The sequence below is a fragment of the Mauremys mutica genome, chromosome 5, assembly GCF_020497125.1.
Source record: "Mauremys mutica isolate MM-2020 ecotype Southern chromosome 5, ASM2049712v1, whole genome shotgun sequence".
NCBI lineage: Eukaryota > Metazoa > Chordata > Testudines > Geoemydidae > Mauremys > Mauremys mutica.
The window spans coordinates 61,521,182-61,547,289 of NC_059076.1; the positions used below are offsets into that span (position 1 = coordinate 61,521,182).

Below are 26,108 nucleotides of genomic sequence, written 5' to 3' on the forward strand. Positions count from 1 at the left end.
TAATAAATAAATCATAGGTGCAACATCTCTCATTTCTCCAATTACCTCACAAAGCATACCTTTATTATAAAACTTAATATCAGATTGATTTCATAGTTTAAATGCAACTCAACAGCAGTGCTGCAATGAAACATTAATATTTTATGAAACAGTGCCAGTTCCAGCCCTGTATAGATGTGCTTTGTTGGACACTGATGTCATAAACTGGTTGATAAAGCCACCAGATTGGTTGAGTGAGGCAGGTGTGGGATTTTAAATAGTAGTCAGTGACAAATGATTACTTGCCAACTAAACATGCTTTGTCATGACGACTCATAGTGCAAGTATTCCCTGTGGACAGTGCTATGATCACAGTGGGAGATATGGAATAGTTGTAGGTTGTTTTACACCTATGCAAAACCCAATCTTACTACTGGATTTGAAGGTTACGACAGCCAAGGCTAACTTCAGCTCCTTCCCATTCCAGGAAGACACATCCAGCTCCCTCAAATGTGGCATTCCACAATAGCCTGGCAGTAGTGGTCAGTGTACTAGCTCTCAAAGGAGTTTTTGAAGTGTAGAGTTTTCTCTGGCTCTCTGCACAGAGAGAACAATTCTGAAGTGCCTGATAGAGTATACAATGACAGTGGCTCAGAAACCTGTCTTACTGTGCTGCTGTGCCGTGTCTGGAGAACAGAATATGGAGGTAACTGTCTGAAGGCATTTGTTGCTGGTAAATAGATCACCAACTAGCACGCATATGGAGAAACCAAAGCAACTTCTATAATTTTAGAACATCCACCAGATATTTTTTCCTGAATATGACTGTTGAATTTATGCATTCTTGTAGAGATTTTTAATCCATTGACTATTGAAAGTATGTTGAAGATCATATAGTAGCATGGGAGGCTGTTGTCATATTCTTTCCATCCAAATGCTGAGAGTATTATCCACAGTTTTCAGTCATGTCTTTGTCAGCTATTTAGACAACATATTTTGTTTTAGGTTTTTTTAGAGCTTCTTAGGTAGGTGAAATGGTGCTGGAATAAGGTCAAGAGTTTTCCATTTGGACATTGTTGGTCAGTGATTTACAACAGCTGGAAAAGAGCATTGGGGTCATCTGGCTTTTTTCAAAATGTAATCAAAGGGATGTGGGTCCAAATTTCCTTGCACAAAATCAGTGATGTAGACATTAGCCTAGTCCAAACATTAAAAGATTGTCCTTTATTTAAACTATTTGGGAAGAAACTATATTTTTCTTCATAGAAATCCTCTGACAAGCTAACAATTTACTGTGGTGCCATCAAAAATGAATTGTCTTTTGTGGCTGTGGCTTGAGGCTGCTGTAATTATGGACTGAGGATGGGTCCCCTCAAGGATTAGAAAACACATGAATTATAAACAGAACTGGTTATATGTTAATGTCCAACAAACTACAAAAAGGATCATTAAGATGAGTGGTTATGTTTATGGATATGTTTCTTTTTTTTATTGACAAAGACTTTCAAGGGTCTAGTGTTTTGGATTTTTTGGGTGTCCAAGTTGCAGGGGATTTGGGCATCTAAATATTTTCAGTTTTTGATTTCTGGTTGTGGTTTTCATAACCAACTCAGGAAAGTTGTGAATGCTTCTGTGGAAGCAAGACCTCTCAGACATTAGAGCGGTTCCTACTTCCATAATCTGGGCACAGGGCTGAAAAGGAGGTCCAATATGGACAAAATCTCATCAGGAACAAATGAGGGCTGGCCCAAAGCCATATTCCTTAGGTACTGACAGCACTAACCTTGTGCTTTACAGGTCCTTTGTGCTGAGTAACTGTTAGGAATATATTTAGCCTACTGGATGCTTGCAAATGTTTATGATGATAATAAAGTGGTGACTTGTCGCTTATGTTTTCTTGGATATTGCCCGATGCCTTTGGTATAACTCTTCAGGAGAAATAACTCTCTTTCTCCTGAATAACTTGTTGCTTAGCAAAACTTGAATTGTAGTGTTCAGTTGTACTTTAGAAAGTTCATCTTTGTCTAACTGCATGAGTACAATGTACCAATGGACTGGATTAGCATTTGCAAACAGAAATTTAAAATATTTCTACTGCCCATTTTGAAACAAAGCCAACTGAAAAATACCACTTGATGGTGGTGGAAGTTTCTAATGCTAAAATTTATTTACTTACCAGGAAGGTTATGCCACTTGTTCACAGCAAATAGCCTGTTAGCAGTGACTGTGATCACAGCAGGAGTTGCCAGACCAGACTGGGTGTTGGCTGCTACATGAGTGACAGGAGAGTTGGATGGGAACTTTAGGACCATGATAACATCCTGTTGAGCTTGGTCTGTGAACATCAATGGACTCTGCAGGAGGAGATACTGTTGAGTGGGCAAACAAGAACCCAAACACATGGAAAAAGAAAAGATAGGGAGGGGGAAAGAAAGACAGGACAGAACAAAAGTAAGACTGAATTAAAATAAGTAAGAACCAATAGCAGCTGCAAGTAAAAGTAAATGGAGTAGCAGTAAACAGGCTAGTGGAAACAACTATTTTGAGAGGGAGGACATTCTTCATGTATGCTATTAAGGTAGCAGCACTGCAGAAAAGAGAAAGATCTAAAGTCAATGTTTGCTGCAGGTTCCATTAAAAAGTTTCCAATTGCCTGTCTCTGGCAAATGCATTATCTTCCATATCTACAGAGGTAGCACATCAAGGAAAGCAATTTCAGAGAAGGCCATAACCAAGAAAGTGAGCAATTCCTGCTCCCAGAGACCATCAGAGGCGCCATTTAGTTGGCAGACTAAGATTTTGACAAGCCAAATGGAAAAAAAAAAAGCAAACATAAATAAAATATATGTGCATACAGTAAATGCATGCACTATGTGTATTTATGTTGTACAGAAATAAAACTTAAGCAATACACAGACAATTATAACTGTGTTTTTAAGCAAAACATAATTAAACATAATAATAAAGGAAACATTTATAAAGTGGACAGAATCACACAGACATCACCCTATTATGTTGCAAATACCTTTGCTTCCTACAAAAGCCAAAGAGAGGAAATAAATCTAGATTCTCCCTAGCCCAATCAATATCATAGTTTTGTTTCCAATGTAATTAATTAGAAAGTTTATAACTAAGACCTCCAAGATCACTGAAAATGTTAAAATCAAATATTGATTTTCATAGATTTGGTAAATCCATGTGATTTGCATGTTAAACAGTTACAGAACTGAGAAAGTAACAGAAGAGGGCCTCATCCTCCCTGATTGAACTAACCTCGTTATCTCTAGACTGATTCTTGCCTGCATATTTATACCTGCCTCTGGAAATTTCCACTACATACGTCTGACGAAGTGGGTATTCACCCACGAAAGCTTATGCTCCAATACGTCTGTTAGTCTATAATGTGCCACAGGACTCTGTCGCTTTTTACAGAACTTAACAAGTTTGTTTTCACTAATATATGGTGCACCAAAATAAGTAAAAGCTATGATGACAGAATTATTACTGTACTGTCCACTCTCATCCATATTCCTTTAGTATTTCTTCTTCCCAATAACTAAATTAATATCTTTATAAAAATATACTGATCACTACACTTGGCTGTTTTCTACCTGCAATGTTCCAGTACATATATGCATATATAAATGTGTATGTAAGTGCATACATTTAATATATATTTATACAGAACTAATAAAAGAAATTAAATACATTTGCATTTTTATTATCACGCCTTTTAAAAAAGTTATTAAGAGTACTTAGAAAAACATATTGCACTCTGAATTCCTATTTAGTCTTTGCATAAAGGTGTAAATAAAAGCAACTAATAAGCTACCCAGACACCCTTCTGAACAAGTGGCTAAAAGCCAATCAATATTATGAGTTAATCCTCCCTGGATGCTCATTCAATTAAAGGTGTCAGTAATGCCTCATCTGATGTGGCCTCAATTAAATCCAGCTATCTGATGGTGTGAAAACACAGGGGGATACAGCAACAGCAGCAAAACCAGACATATAGGCAGCCTTCGTGTGACTGCTAATTACTACACCTGGTGTATATTATGGCTTGTGCACTTAACAGCACATGGTGGCTTTAATTTCTGCTGTATTCACACAGACAGAAAAAAAAACCATTGAAACTTTAGTGAATAGTACAATGATTACAATGATAAAGCATTCTTATGTGTGATGGAAAAAAGCCCCTCTTCCCCATATAATACACTATAATCCCAATTTCCACCCCCCGATGGAAGCCTTACACTGTTTTTTAAATTATTAGAATAACAGTTTGTAAAATTATATGCTAATAACCAAAGGAGATAGTAAAGTAAGAATGTAAACCAAAACTTCGTTTCTGTATGTAAAGCTACAGAAGTTAGATATAATTAACTTCATGAAATGTAACTCCTTTCATTAGGATGCCCAATATTTACTAGGGACATCACCACATACTATACTCTGATGAAACTGTACAGTCCTTATTACACAAACTGCTTGGTACCACATCAAATTTATTCAGCTAAACCTGTGAGTCAGTGAGAAGGAAGTCAATAGACACAGGCTGGTAGTTCATGGATAAGAAGTTTTAGGTCTGTTAGGCTCCTATTGTACATGGTGTGTAAGTAATGATATATAAATTTTAGGGGAGGTCGTGTATTTCATCTAAAAACTCTTTCCACTCAGGGACATTTTTAACCCTAATAACATAAGTTTCACAGACCCTAAAAGATAGAATTCCCTTGTTTACACTTGTTTTTAAAAACCATCGACCATCTTTGACCATTAAGGGAATGTAAATATTGAGACTCATGAATTAACAGAATGTTTGGTTCATTCTGTCACAATATAATTTAACACACTTAGTTCTGAATTCTGTGATGATACAGATGAAGTTATTTTAGACCCTGGGGCTGCATATGGCATAAAATGGAAAATAATCAGTCATAAAAAATAATTGTATTAATAAAATTATATTTACAAATAAGTAGAGGTAAAATAGAAAGCATGTTAATACTCAGTGCCTGGATGTTATCATCCTAGTGTTACTGCAAAACACATTAAAACAAATTCTTCACTATGCAAGTTTCAGCTCAAGAATTTCTACTTTTTAGGGGAAAGGTTATGCCTGGGGGGAAAGATTAGGGATTCCACCTCCTAAATCCAGAGCTCTTAGGGGATCTTCCTAAGGCTGGGTATATTCCCTTGTTTCATGCTTAACTGGCTCCCACCAGCACAGATACCCACGGAGATATATATTTCCAGGTACCTCCTTCCCCAAGTACCAGCACCTGGCATCCACCTCAGGAGTTGGTCTACATGATAGAGCATAATGGCTCCCAGTCCCTCCCGCTCCCCACCCATAAATCTTCAACACAGGGTTCAACTTCTGGGGGCTCTTGTCTTCCCCATAACATTTAGCCTGACTCCACTGGTACAAGCTCCGTTCCATTCAGAGAAAAGAAAAGCAGCATAGGGGCCGTAGATTCTAAGAGCCAGATCCTATAAGGTGCTGAATGCAATCTGAGAGGTACTGAGACCCCTCATCTCCACTGATATTCAAAGGGAGTTGTGGATGCTTGGCACCTCAGTATAATTTCAGAGGATTGGGCTTGAAATACTGAAACGTTTGGATCTACGAGTTCTAAGATATTAGCAAATTACACTGACAAAGTGTTTTTAGGTAACACTGATAAGTTTCTGTACTGTGAATTGGCATAACCTTTTTAGCAATCAATGAATTAATAATAGTCAAGTATTGAGTACAATAGCAATGACTAACAGTTGTGCTTATAATTCAATGTACAGACTCTTAAATTCCTACACACACAAACACACACATCCCAAAAAAGAAAAAGAATCTGAACATTTAAAGCAACAGTGCAGAAATAAACAAAAGTGAATGGGTCACGAAGAGTTAATATGATACATACCACCTGCATGGCAGAACTTCTTGGAGGATGTGGCTCTATGAGTAGTTGGGAAGGGGTCTGTCCAAAACTTCGTATTTGAGCTTCAACAGCCTGGAAAAGGCACAGGCAGGTTTGCATGTTAAGAGGTGCTAATTACAGGCAATAGAACCATAACTGTCACCTGAAAATGTCATTCCACACTTCTGGCTTGTTTCATGTTGAAAATCAACCCCATGTGTTCACTGTGGGGCTAAGTGCTTGGCACTGGTACTGAGAATGAGGTAATCATTTTAGGACTGTGGATGCTATTTCCATGAGAAACTCTGCAAAACCTCATCCTGCTCAGTGATATTAAACAGAAACTGGCTATTATAATCAGTAACCCTCCTTATTGGCTCCATTTCTCCTTTCTAACACTGCTTATCCTTCTTACGTCATACTTCAGGAACAAAAGCTAATCTTTTACAGGTACTAAGAAAGCCTCCAACTTTTTGTTTAACTTCAAGCATCCAGTTTCATGTCAATAATCACGACAACAAAAAAGGGTAACATAGCATGTATTTTTTTCAATACATTTTTATAAAAAAGGAAGACAAATTAATTGTAGGGTGCATTATACTACTAACAACCAATAAGAATGTAGAGGAGATAGAACTGGAATACAAAAAAACCAGCACAAACTTTAAATAAATTCTACCATATACATTCACCACGAAATATTTTATTTAAATTGCCAGAATCTCTCTCTAGACACCTAATCACTTAAACAGTCAAAGGAAATGCAACCTCATACTTTGCTATTCTTGTAAGTTAACATTTTGAGATGTAAGAACCCTCTACCACCTGCCTACATCTGTCCATCTAGATTTTCTGTGTTTGTACTATAGGTCTAAAAGAGATTAAGAGATTATGAAAAACCTTAAAGCCTGATTTTCAGAAGCATCCATCCTCTGAAACATCAGGCCCCTTAAAGTGATCCAAACAGAGTGCCCAAAAATCGAAGCACCCATAATAGTCACCTTTGAATGTTTAGACCATTATGTTTATCCACTTCAAGGCCTCTATTTTCTAGTTGCTTCACACAAAGAACCCTGACTGACTTTCACATAAAAGACTCTTAATGCTTCTACGGCTTACCTGGCACTTTGTATTTTTAACCACTGGTTAATATTTCTGTGATGTGATAACACCTACAGTGAATTTTCACTAGCTCATTCATTTCAGATGAGAATAAATTACTACTCAGAGATGACATTGCTCAATGCAGAAACAACAAAAGCAAAAACCAAATGCTATCTGAAGTTCTCGCTGAAGATTTGAGGTTTAATTAGACAGCCATCCTTATACATAAGAAATATGCCATTCCAAAAGCATTTGACCTTTCTGATAAGGTACATTTTTTTTGATATATTTGAATAAGCTAAAACAAATGTTGCAAATATGATGGGGACAGATTCTGATACCCTCTCTCATTGAGCGCTTCCACTGCAATGATTTCAGCGGGACTGCCCAAGGAGTAAGTGTCTCAGAATCTGGTCCTAAGCGTATTAAAGCTCAATAGCCTAAAAACCTGACTTTTTAAAATACACACACACACACTCTTATGCCAAGACCCAATGGGCACTATCAAGCCATAACATAATCACAGTCCAAAACCAAATTGACCTGTCTGCCAACTGGTGATCACACACTGCAACATACTAAGCCAGTTAGAGTCCCTACTCTCTAGTGGTTGGACATGCTACGTTCAAATGTACTCACAATTCCAATGAAAAGTTGGCCCTTTATGGATAGCAGCTCTCTTAGGTGAACCAGAAAGGAAGTGGTAGGAGCAGTGCTAAGTAATTCTTGGCTGCAGTTTATTATTTGCGTATGAAACTATGTAGGACAAAGCTGTAGAACCTATATGAATAATGAACTCCTTGTAAAAGATAAGGATCTCAGATATAATGCAAAACAAGTAATTTGTTCTTGAGCCAAATCTTTGTACTCTGACTTTTAGCCAGAGGTGAGCACTAGTTATAGTACAGGCTTCCTAATGGATAAGATGCTTCTGGCCTGTCACTTTCCTGTTACATTGTTCCACAACAGACCTACACAAGTTCCACCCTTTCCCACATCACAATCCACATGCAAAGAGTGTTGTCACACCCAACGTTCTTGGTGCATTCTTTAACAGCTATCCTCATTATGGGATGGCACCACTACATACCACCCTCCCTGCACAGCATCAAGACTCACAAACCCCCCTACAAAGTACTGCAAACAGAAACTAACTAGAAAGAAAAGAAAATATCTACTACTAATGCAGCACACTCTACCTACAGCCACCACACACAAGAACACACTGAACAAAACTGCACTAATTCACACCTTTAAAATGTGCTGATCAATGAAAGATCAGTGGTCAAGCACATATTCTCCAGTCAAGACCACATAGCAGTTAAGACTCCCACCTTCACTCAGCAACACGGAAACTCTGTTAGACAACACTGTATATCCACTGTTGACCCACACAATCCTCTCAGGATACTTAAGATATCACACTCCCATAAGATAAAAGAGCACTGGCAGGGCAGCCATCCTCTTCCCATCCAGCCTTAAAATGCAGAAAAAGATCTCCAGGAGCTGAAAAAATTATTTGAATATATCTACTCAACCTGCATGTCAACAAACAAAAGTCAGACTTACATCCTTCCAATCTACAGACCTCCAAACAAAAGGTTTCCTGTTGGAATGGACAGAGAATCTGATCATTATGATGGTGACCTTACCAAGGATCATTGCTCTAGAAGACCTCAAACTACATGCAGCCACACACACACACACACACTTCCCTGAGGCTATGGCCCAAAATCTCCTATCAAACTCCAGGCAATGTCTGGACCATGCATACAACCTGGCACACACTAGACCTGATCTATGGATTAGGAGTTCACAAAGAGAGAGCTTCCCTGTCCTGAGATAGGTACATTTCCTCCTCCAACCAAAAAGAAAATTCCAAATACCCAAAAAGTGCAACAGCCCTGTTAGTTAGTTTATGGAGCCACCTAAATCAGGGGTTCTCAAACTGGGAGTTGGGACCCCTCAGGGGGTTGTGAGGCTACTACTTGGGGGGTCGCGAGCTGTCAGCCTCCACCCCAAACCCCGCTTTGCCTCCAGCATTTAGAATGGTGTTAAATACATTAAAAAGTGTTTTAAATTGATATGGGGGGGGTTGCATTCAGAGGCTTGCTATGTGAAAGAGGTCACCAGTACGAAAGTTTGAGAAATCCTGACCTAAATTAATATTAAAAAGTCATTCCCTACCAAATAGCCAAGGAGAAAAAGATCTGTTGAAATACTATAACCATACACACAGTCCAACAGGCATAGACACACTGACAGCACAAATGACCTCTTTTCTCCTATTCCTATGTTCTCTGAAGATCTGTGACAAGTGAAAAAGGAGGAAAGAAAATTTGGGCACTGATGTATAAATTGAAGGCAATAGCAGACACACTTCAGCACAAGAAATGTTTGCACTCCTTTTCCACAACTGTGAGGGAAGGCAAAGAAATGTTTTCTTTTCAAACACCTGCAGTCTTTTAATGACAACTAGGAGAGCTCTTCAGCACAGTGATTCACTTCATAATCCCTGGTTGCCTCCAAAAATCACTCCAGAAGCCAGCATCACATGGTCTGAAGAACTGTAAGCTATTGCATAGCATAGATCAACTGAATCCAGGATGGCCTCCCCAAACAACAGGAAATGTATGATGTCAGGACTGGAATCAATCTTTATTTTTCCCATTCACATAGCAAAAGAGACGCTTGAAGTAGTAAAGGGCATTTTAGCCATGAGTTGCAACTCAGACTTCTGATCCTCCTGGTAAGAGAAGATCATCCAGGATCACATGTAGCCTCTACTGACAGATAATTAATGTCTCTTTTGAAGTGGAAAACTTACTACTCATCTTAGAGCATGCAACTGTTTGGCCAGTAGTGAAGAAGTCATCACCTGACCTTCTGGAGCTAGCAAATTACAGCTCAGCATATAACCTCACTTTCCTGGGCAATTTTGATAATGGCTTTAGTCATGCTGATGGATGACTTCCTCTTCTCCACTGACAGTGGGAGGATATGTGTTCTTGCTAAATCTCTCCATAGCATACAGTAATGTGGACAATTATGGATATTAACTATTGTAAATAGAATTTAAGGAAATGATAGATAATTTAAAATATTTTCACAGTTATCATTTTAGGATGCTTTAGGACAAAGCTTTCGTTGTGAGATATTAGTTATCAAGCTCCCATAATTTATTCATTAAGTAAGATGAAATTTGTGTAGCTAACGTGGTGAAACTTTCTCCAAGGCGTCATGTAACTGGAAAGGAACAATCTCTATTTGAACAAATCTGTTAGTACCACACCTTTTTATCTCTGAAGACATGTTGAGTACAACAAAGTAAAAGATAGCATTGTCCAACATTCTGTTTCACTGCTTCTCAAATATCTTAGTAAAATAGCCTTCTTCCCATTAATCTTTTATAACAAATAACTTAGGTATGGTCATAATTGTTCCAGATGCTGTAACACAGTAATAAAGTGAAACAAGTGATACAAATCCTTTTCAACAATCCACATGATATGTCTCTCAAAGCACTTATTTATATCACAAAGGATTTTTCACATTAGTTAGAAAACCTATCAATTAATTTATGAACACAAGTATTATGAGCAAAATTTCACCAGTCAGCAGATTCCATTTGTTTATAATGGTAACCATTTGCTATATATGCCCAATCTTTTCTTTTCTCCCTCACCTCTTTCTTTGGCAAAATTAAGAGAGAGGAAGAGAGAAGACAAAAACAAATGATGATTTAGCTTGGTTAAAATGTAGTTTTTGGCTACTGTTTAACACCAATATTTCCAGTCTCTGGACACATTCCCTAATCTAACTGTGAAAAAAGTTAATTTAATAGTATGCAGTACCCACCAAGTATGGCTGTAAATTATTTTGGGAAGTGGGTGGGGGTTGAACACATGGATATAGTTAAGGTAAAAACAGATGTTTGTTACTTTTATTTGCAGAAACACTCAGAATCTAAGTCAAAATTGCTTTTTTCATGTTTATGTCTGAAAACTATAAAACTGAATATGAGAGAAGGAGGGTGGAGGGGGAAATGGAGGGATACAGAGAAAAAGAGGAAGAATGCAAGAAGCTCTAAAGTTTTAAACTCAAATCATGAAAATGATGAAGGCCCTTCAAATGAAAAGGCAAGTTATAACATTAGATTATCTTCAGATTTAAAGTCCCTAATGGAAACAAGTTAAGAGTTGGGTTTTATCAATTATAGAGTGCACACTCAGTCACATAGCAACAAATTGTCTATGAGTCCGACAGCAGAGCATGTCCATGTGAAAATGTGCACACCATTTTGCATGCACAATTACAATAGTTGCACTCCTATTAGTCTTATTATATAATAATGCACTGACAGGCAGAATTGGAGCCCACTTTCTGAAAGTGTGCTTTTATATAGCTAACTGCAAGCATTTTCAGTTACTACTATGCCAGTAGGATTTAAATGCTGAATGTTTGAAAGAGAAGGTGAAATAACATCAAGCATGTGTTAAGTCCAGGAAAGGCTTTGGGTTCATCCTTCCTCTTTCCACCCAGCATTTATGCCCAGGATACAACAGTGCTTGCAAAAGTAATTACTTTGGCTTTTTGCCTCCCTTACCTCATCATTGGATATTCAAAAAGATTTTACACACATGTTCCTCAGTGATTTCTATTGGCTTGAGCAATATGCAACTATGATTGCTTGCTTTTCCTTTTTTTCCACCCAAATGTTACTTAACAGCACTAGAGAACACTGAATATTGGAAAGGTTTCCAATCAGACAGTGAAACTGAGTGGCCTAATGGCTGACTGACTAGCTTTGCTCCCCTCTGGGATCATGATTAAAATCAAGCTTTGATAACAGTGATTGAAAAACTATTCTGATCAGTTACTTAAAGGTTCTAAGTTAAGGTTCTTAGTTAAATTCCTCATGTACTACAATCTAGATAACATTAACCATGGCGAACAAGCACGGCTCACAACAATTTGATAAACATGCTAGAAACAGGCTGAAGATTAAAGAGGAGAATGTCCTTTCCCTTATTACATCTTAAATCTACCAGATCGCAACTGTCAATAATTGGCAGAAAGAAGCAGTATATTTGCTGTGTACTGGCCCTGGTGATACACTACACTTGGTCTTTAGTAAAAAACGGTTACCTACCTTTTTGTAACTGTTGTTCTTCGAGATGTGTTATTCATGTCCATTACACATTAGGTGTGCGCACGCCACATGCACGGACGTCAGAAACTTTTTCCTTTAGCAACTCCCGTAGGGCCGGCAGGGGGGCCCCGCCAGAGTGGCGCCCCGCTCTGGTGCATATATATCCCTGCTGGCCCGACCCTCCCTCAGTTCCTTCTTGCCGGAGACTCCGACAGAGGGGAAGGAGGGTGGGAAGTTTAATGGACATGAAGAACAGTTACGAAAAGGTAGGTAACCGGTTTTTCTTCTTCAAGTGATTGTTCACATCCATTACACATTAGGTGACTCACAAGCTTACCATACAAGGAGGGTAGGAATCAAGGAACAATTGATTGAAGCACAGCCCTGCCGACTGCCGCATCCTCTCTGGCCTGATGATGGACTGCGTAGTGGGCTGTGAAAGTGTGTACCGGCGACCAGGTGGCTGCTTTACAGATCTCCTGGTGCGGAACCTGCGCCAGGAAGGCTGTCGAGGATGCCTGAACCCTAGTCGAGTGAGCTGTGATCACCGGGGCTGGCACTTTGGCGAGCTCATAGCATGCACGGATGCAGTGCACGATCCACAATGATATTCGCTGTGCCGAGATAGGGAGGCCCTTCATTCTCTCTGCAATGGCAATGAACAACTGTGTTGACTTGCGGAAAGGCCTGGTTCATTCCGGGTAGAACGCCAGGGCCCTACGGACATCTAGGGTATGCAGGCTGCAGTGACTCGGGTCCATGTGTGGTTTGGGAAAGAATACTGGTAAACAAATGATCTGACCCATGTGGAACTGTGAGACCACTTTAGGGAGGAACTTAGGGTGTGGCCTCAGCTGCATCTTGTCCTTATAAAAACTGTATATGGGGGTTCCAAAGTGAGGGCCCTCAGCTCTGACACTCTCCTAGCTGACGTAATGGACACCAAAAACACCACCTTCCATGAGAGATGCGTGAGAGAGCAAGAGGCTAGGGGTTCAAAAGGTGGTCCCATGAGCTTAGTTAAGACCAGGTTAAGGTTCCATGGGGGAACCGGTGGGCATGAGCAGGGAAACACCCTCTCCAGCTGCTTGAGAAATTGGACTACTGTGGGGTTGGAAAACACGGAATGCCCAGACTCCCCCAGGAGGAATGCCGATATGGCGGCCAGATGTACTCTGATTGAAGAGGAGGCGAGACCCTGATGTTTGAGGTGCAGAAGGTATTCTAGAATAGATGAGATGGAGGCCTGAAGAGGCTGTATGAGCTTAGGTTCGCACCAGTAAGAGAACCTCTTCCATTTGGCGAGGTATGCTGCCCTTGTGGAAGGTTTTCTGCTACCGAGGAGAATTTGTTGGACCCCGCGGGAGCACCTATTCTCCACAGCGTTTAGCCACAGCGATTCCACGCCGTGAGATGTAGAGACTGCAGGTTCGGGTGGAGCAGGCGATCCCTGTCCTGCGTGATTAGATCTCGGTGCAGGGGCAGAGCAATCGGGGCAGTCACTGATAGCTCCAGCAAGGTCATAAACCAATGCTGGCAAGGCCAGGCTGGTGCGATGAGAATCACCATCGCTTTATCCCTGCAGAGCTTGAGCAGGACTCTGTGGATGAGTGGGAGTGGTGGGAAGGTGTACGTCGGACTCCCGCCCCACGGAATTGCAAAGGCATCTGCCACCGAGCCCGGGCTGAGGTTCTGGAAGGAACAAAATCGAGGGCATGGCTGTTGTCCTTGGTGGCAAAGAGATCTATTTGGGGAAATCCCCACCTCCGGAAGATTGATCTCAGGATGTTCACTCTTAACGTCCATTTGTGCACTTGGTACGATCTGCTGAGGTGGTCCGCCAGCTTGTTTTGCACCCCCGGAAGGTATGACACCACTAGTTGGACTGAGTGGGCTATACAAAAGTCCCACAGGAGAAGCGCCTCGTGGCAGAGGGGAGAGGAACGGGCACCACCTTGCTTGTTTATGTAGAACATGGCGGTAGCGTTGTCTGTCAGAACTGTCACACTGTGGCCTTCTATGGTACCGTGAAAGGTCTGGCAGGCGAGGCGAACTGCCCTTAGCTCCTTCACATTGATGTGGAGCGACATTTCCTCCCTGGACCACAACCCCTGCATTTGCATGTCCCCCAAGTGAGCTCCCCAGCCTAAGTCTGATGTGTCTGTTACCAGCGTCAAGGTGGGCTGTGGTGTAGCGAATGGGACCCCTTCGCAAACTACCTGCTGATGGAGCCACCAGTGGAGGGAGTCCAAGACTCGAGCCGGGATTGTCACTACAAGGTTCAAGGGGTCTCTGCTGGGGCAGTACGTTTGGGCTAGCAGCCACAGTTGCATAGGTCTGAGTCTCAGCCAGGCATATTTGACTACATGGGTGCACGCTGCCATGTGCCCCAGAGGCTGCATGCAGCATCTGACTGTAGTTGTGGGGAACCGTTGCACAGGGATTACGGTTCGCTGGATGGCTAGGAACCTGGAAACCGGTAGGCTTGCTTGTGCCTGTACCGAGTCCAGGACTGCCCCTATGAAGTGTAGTCTTTGCGTAGGTATCAGCGAGGACTTGGGCACATTGACTAGGAGACCAAGCTTGTGGAACAAGTCTAGTGCCAACGTCACGTGGGAACGGACCGCGTCCTCGGACTGGCCTGCGAGAAGCCAATCGTCCAAGTACGGATATACCTGCCTTTTCCTTTTTCGAAGAAATGCTGCTACCACTGACATGCATTTCGTGAACACTCGTGGGGCCGTCGCCAGGCCGATGGGTAGGACCGTAAACTGGCAATAGTGCTGGCTTATGGTGAACCGCAGGAACTGCCGGAGAGCGGGGTGAATGGCAACGTGAAAGTACGCATCCTTCATATCGAGGGCAGCGTACCAATTCCCCAGATCCAGGGAAGGGATAATAGAACCAAGGGAGACCATGCGGAAGTGGACCTTGACTAGGAATTTGTTGAGACTGCGTAGGTCCAGAATGGGTCGAAGACCCCCCTTTGCCTAGTGGATAAGGAAGTACCTGGAATAGAACCCTTTCCCTCTTAGGTCTGGAGGGACCTTCTCCACCACCCCTGTCCTGAGAAGGGCCTGAACCTCCTGCATCAGGAGTTGCTCGTGTGAAGGGTCCCTGAAGAGGGGCGTGGATGGGGGGTGGGAGGGAGGGGATGAGGAGAACTGTAGCGTGTATCCCACCTTCACCGTACGCAGGACCCAACGGTCCGATGTTGTATGGGACCATGCACGGTAGAAATGGTACAAACAGTTCATGAAACAGAGGGGAGGATCCGGTGAGGGGCTTGGTGCGCTGTCCTTGAGCGCACCTTCAAAATCCTTGCTTGTTGCCGGGTTGTGGCTTGCCCTGGCTTTGGCCTTGGCTAGGCGTGTTGTTCCGCCTACGCCTATTATCTCTGCCCCTTTTGTGGTAAGGTTCCTGCCTGGGGCGAGGATGGTACTGTCTTTGTTGTGGTGGTTGGGGTTTAAAAGGCTTCCTCTGTGTCGCCGGGGTGTGCATTCCCAACGACTTGAGGGTTGCCCGGGAGTCTTTAAGGCTATGCAGCTTTGCGTCCGTTTGGTCTGAGAACAAGCCAGACCCTTCGAACAGGAGGTCTTGGAGGGTATTTTGGACCTCTGCTGGAAGGCCTGAAGCCTGCAGCCACGCCGAGTGTCTCATCACCACTCCCAACGCTATTGTCTAGCGGCCGCAGCCGCCAAATCAATTGAGGCCTGCAGGGAGGTTTTGGCTACCGCCTTCCCTTCATCCATGATGGTTGTGAACTCGGGCTGTGAGCCCTGGGGCAAAGAGTCCTTGAACTTAGAGACTGCTGCCCAAGAATTAAAATTGTGTCTGTTTAGGATCGCTTGCTGATTTGCGATCCTCAATTGTAGGCCCCCCCGATGAATAGATCTTTCTGCCAAATAAGTCCAACCGCTTCGCGTTCTTGGCCTTAGGGGCCGGGGCTTGTTGTCCATGCCGTTGCTGTTCGTTGACTGCAGACACAACCAGCGAACAGGGTGGTGGGTGACAGAAGAGGAAGTCAAACCCCTTGGAAGGGGTGAAGTACTTCCTCTCTACGCCCTTTGCTGTTGGTGCACTGGAGGCTGGTGTTTGCCATACTGTCTTATAATTGGACTGTATTGTTTTTATGAGCGGGAGCGTGATTCTGGATGGGCCTTCAGGGCTTAGGATGTCCACCATGGGATCCTCCTGCTCTATTGTCTCCTCTGCCTGCAAGCCCAAATTTTGGGCCACCCTGCGGAGCAGCTCTTGGTGTGCCCTGTGATCAATCGGGGGAGGCCCTGAAACCGCTGTACCTGCCACGGCTTCATCCGGGGAGGACAAAGAAGTTAAAGCCTTTTGTGCCTCATCCTCTAGCCCTTCCTGCGCCTCTTCACAGGCTAAGGGCTCCTCTGGGGTTTGCCCAGCCGAGCGTGTTTGAGACGGCACCGGGCTCGGTGCTGTCCCGGCCTGTGATGCATCTGGCGGTCTGGAAACCATGGCCTCCTTGTGAAAGGAGGGGCACCCATGTGGGGAGCGGGAACATTGTCCTGAAAAGCCAGACCTCGATGTTCTGGAGGGGGACCCTTGCTGCTGGTGGTAGGCCCATGGAGTCCAGAAAGGCCACTGCCCTGGCGGGCCCCACTGTGGGTACCATGAGACTTGGTGTTCTCTGCTGGCTTGTGCTCTGTGGGCATAGCCAGAGCAGCCCAAGTCCGCCCCGAAGTCCACGGACGGTGACCTCAAGGGCCATGGCAGTGCCAAGGAATGGTGCCAGTCAGGGACTGAGGAATGATCTCGTATTGACCAGGAACGGGATTGGGAGTGGCATCTTGCTGACCAGGACCCCGGATTGGTACCGGTACCCCAGAGACCGGGAACGATGGCCAGCGGTCGGGCCTGGCCTTGAAATGTCCCAGTGTTCGCTTGGAGGCGGAGCCAGGGAACTCTGGAGTGGCGGGGTTGGTGCCGAGCGTGGGCTAGGACCAGACGCCTTCGAGGCCCGCTGAGTCAAGGGCAGCCGGGAGTCTACTGAGGTGGAGCTCGTCCAGGAACGACGCCAGGAACGGTGCTGGGATGGTGACCTCGGTGGGTGCACCAGAGCCGAGGGTGCACCAGTTGCCTCTGGATGGCAGTCTCGGTGCTAGAGGCTTCTACTTGGTTGGGAGGGGGCTCGCTGCGGACAATTCAATGAGGTCCTTTGCTGCCTCAAATGTGTCTGGCATGAAACGTTGTTCTGGGAGCTCCTCCAGCCCTTCCTTTTCAAATGAGATGCTTACCCTGGGGCTCGACAGACCTTTCGGTGCCGGAGCCACCGGTACTGGGGTAGCACTGCCCTTTCGCGCACTCGAGTCCTTCATGGGCACTGCTCTCTTATGTGGGGAGAGCCCTTGGGCAGGCCCTTCGACCGGGCCTGTGAAGTCGACCAGTGCTGGGGCCAGTCGTGTTGTCTCGGTGCCGTAGGCTTGGGGTGCCCCACCAGGGCCAGGTCACAAATCGATGTCAAGGCACTCCACACCGAGGCCGCCAGAGCCGTGGGATGGTCCGAAGTTGAGGCCTGTAACGCAGCACTCATGAGCATCTACTTCAGTCGAAAGTCTCTTTCTTTTTTAGTTCTTGGCTTGAAGGCCTTACAGATTTTGCAGCGCTCTGTCTGATGCGATTCCCCAAGGCAATGGAGACACGCTGCCCATCCACGCTGCCCATCCGGAATTTATCCACACCTAGAACAAAGGAAGCTTAACTATCTACTAAGAAACTGTTAACTACTAACAAACAACACTGATAACTGCTAACGATGCTAAGGGACACTCTCAGTTGAGAGATAGGAGTTGTTCCACGGTAAGGAGGAACTGAGGGAGGGTCAGGCTGGCAGGGATATATATGCACCAGAGCGAGGTGCCGCTCTAGCGGGGCGCCCCCACCAGCCCGATGGGAGCTGCGAAGGGAAAAAGTTTCCGACGTCCATGCACGCGGCGCATGCACACCTAATGTGTAATGGACGTGAACAATCACTCGAAGAAGAACTTTAGTAACTCAGTCCTTTTATTTTAATAATCACAATTCCTTTGCCTGGAACAGCTTAACTATTCACCCAATTTTGCTGTTTTAAAAAGAATGCAGAATTTACATATTTTTGAGTAGAACTCTAACAAGCATAAAAAAAGAAAGGGGTGGGGAAAGAAATGATGACAGATCAAGAGTTACACTGTATTCTCCATAGCTTTGTGACATTCTTATAAAGCACGTGTTATGTCCTCCCTCCAGTATCTAGTCAACATAGAGGAAAACAGCCTGCTACTGATGCCAGGTAATTGAGTTACCATTTTAATTCAAATAATAGAGGTCTGTGCTTGGATGTGGAAACCATGTTCAAACCCTCCTGATAACCTCTAAGGGTAGGTTTACACTTATCTTCTGGGTCGACGCGGTGAGTTCGACTTCTCGGAGTTCGAACTATCGCGTCTGATCTAGACGTGATAGTTTGAACTCCGGAAGCGCTGCGGTCGACTCCGGTACTCCACCACTGCAAACGGCGGTGGCGGAGTCGATGGGGGAGCCGCGGAGTTCGACCCCGCCGTGTCTGGACGGGTGAGTAGGTCGAACTAGGGTACTTCGAATCCAGCTACGCTATTCACGTAGCTGAATTTGCATACCCTAGTCCGACCTCCCTTCTTAGTGTAGACCAGGCCTAAGAGTTCATTAGTAATAACACTCTCATCAACCAGCTATACATTTATTTAAAATATTACAAATGCCCAAAGTCTATGGCTGACATTCTGCATTGGGGATAAAATGCTTTAAAAAAAACAAAACTGTGCAAGTACATATGAAAGCACTATCAAAAGGCAGAAATGAGAACTAACTAATGTCAAATAGACCACAATGATTGTAGCATAAATTCCTTACATTCTAAAAACAAAAACTAAACTAAACGAAAACCCAACCAAATCACACCACATACTTGGTGTTGCCTTAGATAAAGATTTTATAGAAACTCCAATTATTTATCTTAGCTCAGAAAAGTTTCTATACTTGCCTCTTGGGAAACTACTAACTTTACTAGTTGTGTATTATTTTTCAACCCTTAAATATTAAGGCCTAAATATTTTTTCAAAAAGATTTGCATTGTTGGGTGCTTTTTGTTATACCTGGTATTGTTAGTATCAAAGAGCTGTACATAAGCATGTATGTTGTAACTGAAGGGGAAAGAAAAGTATTATGATGTACTCAGCAGTTTGTAAAAAACACTCTAAGCATATTTTAAAATACATTAAAAAGTCTGCTGTGAAAAAGCAACCATATATGAAAAAGTTATATATTTTTAGCTAGACAAATAATTAGTAGACTATTGTATCTGATTACATGGCAGTCATAGAGGTAAAACAGGAAATAATCACAGTTTGCGAAAATATGAATAGATTTCCCCATCAGGGTCACGTAAATTGCTCCAATCTGAGTTTATACATTCCAGGCATATTAAATTGAGGCCTAGCCTCACTGCAATCTCCAGTTCATGCAGCTGTCCATCTACTACAGTGTAATCCCAGCTGCCAATCTGAAAGAAACCAGTTAGTCAGAGCAGACACAACCAAGAGAAACAAATGTCACTCAATAATGTTCAGAGGCACTGGGTTCATGGATAATTTCAAACAGTATCTCTGTCTGGAACACTGATGTGCTCATTCAAAACACCTAAATCTCTGGCTACTGGAAATAAGCAGATAAAAAAGTAGAACTAGAAAAATGAGTCTGGTAGTACTTCAAAGAGACTGACAAAAAATGGCACAAGAAACCAAAAGAAACTCAGTAAAAACCAATAGATGGGGCAAGAGTGACTAGATTTAGTGCACACAAAAATGTAAATATTTGTGGGAGTGGAGCAGACTGCATCAGGAGATTAGTGATCACCATATCTCTATATATAAAACAGTCACACCTTTTGCTCTTCTTAAAAAATGTACACCATCATCCATAACATAGTTAGTGCAGGTAAGAAACCCCAAGACCTTACTAATTTCTAGTATCAATCACTCAGTTTAATGAAAACCATTCTTTTACATAGTTCAAGAAAATTAAAAAAAAAATGCTTCTTAAATACAATACGTCTATGTGACCCTAAGAATCCCTCAAAGCCAACTGGCAATGGAGTCACAAGAATATCCTGATATGTAAATTCTGGTTCACCAAATATTATGATGTGAGGTCTTAAATAAAAGCCAGGATCTCACTGGTTGTCATGAAATATTATCATGAAATTGTTGTGAAATGCATGTACAATTATTGTTGTGAAATGCATGTACGAACACTATACAAGGAGTTATGTATGTATACTAAAAATATGTCCCTAAAGCCCATATCATTGCAGCGTTGACAAACAGGTTTCTGCCATACAAAAGATGTTTATCATCGGTCTCCATCAGTCCACATGTAAATCAAGCTTTGTAAGTTAACACAATAGGGAATCAATTACATACAAAATCAGTGGGGGGTTATGAAGTCACTAGGAAAGCAGCACACCAGAGAATAATCTGGGGGGTTGGGAGAGTGCCATCCTGACTCTTAGGAACAATGAACTTTGGAGAACATTGAAGGCAAAGATGACACCCTTTTATCCTGCACCTAAGTAGTAAATGAACAGCGTATTTACATTCATGAAAACAATCTCAACCAGGCTTGTTTGAAATGCTGCAAAGGATATTTGAGTTGTGATAAAGTTCTTCAGACAGATTAGCCTCTTAGTTAAGTCTCTAGTTTTTGTATTAGGATTTTGTTTTATAGGTAACCCTGTTGATTCTTTATCCTTTTTCACTATTTCTTGAATCTTGAACCTTTGACAATAAACGTCTTGTTGTTTTCACTGTAAATATATCTCAGTGCTGTGGTATTGTACAAGGAGATGATCCTGAACTGAATCATTCAAACTGGTGCATGCACTGTTCCCTTGGAGTCAGCAAACCTAGTATTACTGTGAGTGTTCAGAGGATAAAGGCCTGGATACTACTGCAGAATGTTTCAAAGGGGTTTAGGGACTCCAATACACCTACTGTTAACTTGCAAGGGCAATATAGAGGCTGGAATAGCCCAGAGGAGATTGTTTGGGTGGCTATCAGGCTAGTGGTATCAGGGAGCTGACACTCACTTAAGCACCAGCAAGTCTCCCTATGGCTGGGAGTGAAGGGGTGACTCTCAGTCCTGGGCATTCCAAGAACTGTCAGAGTCTAGTTACAACTAGAGTTGGTTGAAATTTTTCTGAGAGAAAATGTTTTCATCAGAAGATGATGATTTGTTAAAATTGAAACATTAGATTTTCTTTCGAAAAAACTGAAATGAAGGATTTCAATAAGGTCAAAACATTCTGTCAAAAACAGAAGGTCAAAAACATTTGACCTTATCAAAATAGAATATTTTGATTTTTTGTTTTGAAATGACTTTGTTCTGAAATTTTATTTTAGAAGGTATAAAATAAAAAGTCAAAATATAATCATTAATCTCACAATGTAGTTTGCAACATTCCCACAAATATTTACATTTTCTGTGCACTAAATCTCATCACCACTGCCCCATCGATGGATTATTTTACTTTATTTGAGCTTCTTTTGGTTTCTGTTCCATTTTTAATTCTGATTTGGACAAAAACAAATGTTGAAATAGCAGAATTGTCTACAAACTGGAAATTCCAGTTCCTACACAACTGTAGGTACAAATACTAGCCATTAACGTGCAGCTTCAGACTTTTCAGAATCTGTCAAAGCTAAAAACGACAAACTAAGAAAAGTCAAATATTTTGGTAAATAGGGAAATACAATTATTTAATTTCACATCTGCATTACTTGATAGTTTAACATCTTGACTGCAAACATTTGGATAACTGTTTTTTTTTATAATATTGGACAGAGTTTTCACCTGCCCTGAATTAACTGTTTTTATCATCTGATAAAATACATCTAACTGTGATTCCATCCAGTATGATTTCCAGTATGGAAACTGCTTGAGGATGAACATCTTCAGTATGAGTGACTTCCTCACTCAAGAAACAGGTTCTTCCCTGACGCACTAAAATATTATTGCTTTTGTAAATAAAATAATGAATACTGGGTATGCGCATACAACCAGAGTCTTCAGCAGTCAGGTTTTTTCATTCATAATGAACAATTTAAAAGGAAAATATACCAGACAAAGGTAATGTAATGTCACGATTATTTCTTCAAGTTTTAATATTATTTTATTGTTTATATTATTATTTTTGAAGTTTACACCAATTTTGATTAGGTCACATTTTACACTGAATGAAAATAACCCCATTATGCTGACATAACAAGAAGTCAGTCTAATGTTACATAGAACTCTCCTGGAGTGTTTGATTTTAGGGATAGAGGCGGTATGCAGATATGATATTCCCATATTCATCACTCCTGCCAGCTGAAAAAAGTGGGGGAAATTAGAATATATTCATCATTTTTGGACAGGCAGGAACATTCTGGGTTATTGCCTTATTTAAAACTGGCAAAAAATATATTGTGAATATCTAAAACTCACCAGCCAGACAGGAATGAAAATATGAAGAAGCCTATGGGGTCTGATGCCCTCTCCTGTACTGATAGCTCCACAAGCCAGATCAAGCAGGAAGAGGTGAGAAAATTGGTTGGGCTGAAGATTTCTACCCCTGTTGAATTTTACACAGGGCTGAGAAAACAAGCACTCAGAGTTGAAGAGCTAATTTACGTGAGCTCCAGATTTTTTGAAAGCTTTGCTACTCCCAAGCGTAAAGCAGTGGTGTTGGGATAATTTTTTTTAAATCCTTATACACCAGATCTCTTAGGCTGGCTCTAAAAGGACACCCTTCTTTTCCGCTGGATTATGACAATAATAGAAGAACAGAACCAAGGTAAATGCACTACAGAATGAAGAATAATGCAAATATTCAGAGTCCAAAGGGTTGTTGTTATTATTGAAGTTAAGTCAAAGGCAACTACAACTCATTCTTTATGACATAACAATGTTGCCTGCAGAAAGCAAGTCAATATTAAGGACCAATGTTAGCACAAGAAAAAAATGGATATAAACTGCCCATCAACAAGTTTAGGCTTGAAATTATATAGAGGTTTCTAACCATCGGAGGAATAAAGTTCTGGAACAGTGTCCCAAGGGAAGCAGCGGGTGCAAAAAAACTAACTTGTTTCAAGACAGAGCTTGATAAGTTTATGGAGGGGGTGGTATGATGATGTTTTTTCCAGTGGTGTATGGCCCATCTGCAGCTACTGTTAGCAAACATCTCCAATGGCCAGAGAGGAGACTCTAGATGGGGAGGGCTCTGAGTTACTACAGTGAATTCTTTCCCAGGTGTCTGGCTGGCAGGTCTTGCCAAGTGTTCAGGGCCAGGAAGGAATTTTCCCCAGGTCAGATGATAGAGACCCTGGAGGTTTTTCGCCTTCCTCTGCAGCGTGGGTATGGGCTACTTGCTAGTTTGAATTACAGTAAATGGTGAATTCTCTGTAAATTGAAGTTTTTAAATCAACATTTGTGGACTTCAGTACCTCATCCAGCGGTTATGGACCTACTACTGAACTGGGTGGGTGAGGTTCTGTGGCCTGTGACATGCAGGAGGTCAGACGATGATCATGATGGTCCCTTCTGGCCTTACAGTCTGAGTCACAACTCCCAGACACAGGTGTACACTCTTGCCTAAGTAAATTAGGTCTGCTTACTCAGAAGCACCACATATTGGCCACGGACTGAGCCAGGATACTCGAGTTGATGGAAAAATGTCCAAATCATGGGGCATATCTTATGTTCTTACATTAGCAATGCTCCCTTTATCAGAGTAAAAATGTTTATAGTTCAATTAAATATAAAAGTTTTACATTTAAAACTAAATTTCCCAAGCTCCAAAGAAAATGTTTTTCAATTGCCACAACTGAAAGTTGACCTGGAAGATTCCCCACCCCTAGTACTTCTCAGTCCTGACTTGATATCACAATAGCATTTACCCACCAACCATGACTAATAATCTTTTCCTTTGTGGCCTGGCCAGCATGAGGGACTTGTACAGCAAATCATTCATCTCCCTCCCCCCCATGAAATCATTACCTCTGCAACAGGACTGCTCTCTACAAGGCTTCAGAGGAAGAGATCAGAGTCCAGCACACAGCACTGTTGACAAGTCAGTCTCTGGCTGGTCATGAAAACAATGTGTTTGGTTTTGATTATATTCTTTTTAAATCTGGCACCATTTTATGGTATTTTTTTAATGCTGGTTTTCAATTAAAACTAGACTAATCCTTAACATTTATTTGGCTTTTCACGCACAGTTCCTGTGCTGCACTATGTCAAATATACCATCTGGGCAGCACACTTCTGGCCAGTGATGCTTCAAAGATTGTTTCTACAATACTTTGAACTGTGTCTGCATGAATTCTTCACTTATTGTATTCACCACTTCTAAATTTACTATTCCATTACAATGTTGTGTAATCACTTTATTCCATTTTTTAAAACCCACTGCAGCCACAACAAAGATTGTGCCCCACCTGCTGAAAACAGACATGCAGATAATTTTCCCAACTATTTAGCAAACATTAACTATGCTATAAATACAAATTGTGTTTATACTTTGTGAAAGATTCACTGCTGTCTGTGTTCTCCAGCTGAGTTAGAGCTGAAATATGCTATTAACTCCCACCATGAATGTAACTGAAAGGGAGGCCAACAATGCTTTCCCTGGGATAAGATATCAAGATCTGCTACTGCTGTCATGAAACTGGGGTCATGTAAACTAAACACTGCTGCTGCTCCTTTTGGAAAGCACAGAAGGCTCTCAAACTGTAAATATTTAAAAATAAAAATTACACTTATGAGAGGAAGATCTACGATGCATAAAACCTACCCACAGATGATACTGAACCCTAAGCTAGGACTAAATTTCAGTGTCACCGCTCATTATGGATGTGGCACAAGTTTCTTTCTTTTTAAGATGGAAAAAAACCCAGAATATTTTCTCTATATGTACAATTACAATAGGCACATTCAAAAAACATGTAAAATACTCGGTCCACATTGATTCCCTCTGATGATTATAATTCATGATTTTTGAAACTTCTGAGTCTGTAAGGAAATCAATACCAATAATCAATGGAATGGAGAACGATGGATCTCTTCTTATTATCCAGATACTTTTCATGTATAAAGTGTTGCTGTCTCAATCAAGGGAGGAAATGCAATCAATAGAGCCACCACAGTCTAAAGAGGAAAACTTTTTTTTACTGAAAAGAATTTGAGTTATTGATTTTATGTTTTTAATCATTTTGATTCAGTTTTTCAGTCCACTTTGCTTGGATTTACTATGATTTATATGTGACATTTTGATAATGATAAAGATTTATATAGTTTTAGTTATGTATAGAATAGGACTTGTAACCACCCCCTCCCCGCCCCGAGTGTGGCTTACATGTAGATTCACACTCTGTTAGATCTCCTCCGAGAAGAAGGATAATTTTACCTCTCTCCCTGGGATGAACTGTAGTGGAATATCCCTGAAACAGTCTAAGATCCAAAATAGCTTAAATAAAACAATATGTGTTCAAAAGCTAGAGGAGATGGAATTAACTCAAAAAGAAACCGTACCAATACATTAGGACTAAAATTCCCTAGCCCACAGGCGCAGGAACTAGGGGTGCAAGGGTATTACAGCACCACCGGGTTCCTGGCTGCCAGCCCTGCGCCTGAGACTTTACTCCCGAGCTCAACTCAGGAGGGAGGGAGTGGACAGGGGAAAGGGGGCTGGCTTTCAGCACCCCCACTATTAAAAATGTTCCAGCGCCACTGCCTAGTCTTGTCCAAATGGGCCCAAACCCTTGACGCTTCAGAAGAGGCATCAAAAACCATGATGCCCACATTTCTCTAGTTCAGGGTCTGCAAGCTGTTAGCTCTCTCATCCCCTTCTCCATAATACACTATCACACCAT

General features: G+C 41.9%; 1 protein-coding gene and 1 long non-coding RNA gene across 3 annotated transcripts in view; one reads left to right on the forward strand and one right to left on the reverse strand.

The window, feature by feature from the left end:
* LRBA (LPS responsive beige-like anchor protein) overlaps positions 1-26,108 on the reverse strand; it is a 574,974-nt gene that overhangs the window by 47,693 nt on the left and 501,173 nt on the right. Inside the window, exons 49-50 of the mRNA XM_045018763.1 lie at positions 5,907-5,996; positions 2,156-2,348 (exon numbers count right to left, since the gene is read on the reverse strand). Coding sequence (XP_044874698.1) covers positions 2,156-2,348; positions 5,907-5,996 — 283 coding nt within the window. The remainder of the gene's footprint in view (positions 1-2,155; positions 2,349-5,906; positions 5,997-26,108) is intronic.
* The window catches only part of LOC123371311, a 47,298-nt gene that overhangs the window by 8,551 nt on the left and 12,639 nt on the right, over positions 1-26,108 (forward strand). The gene's annotated exons all lie outside the window — the stretch shown is intronic.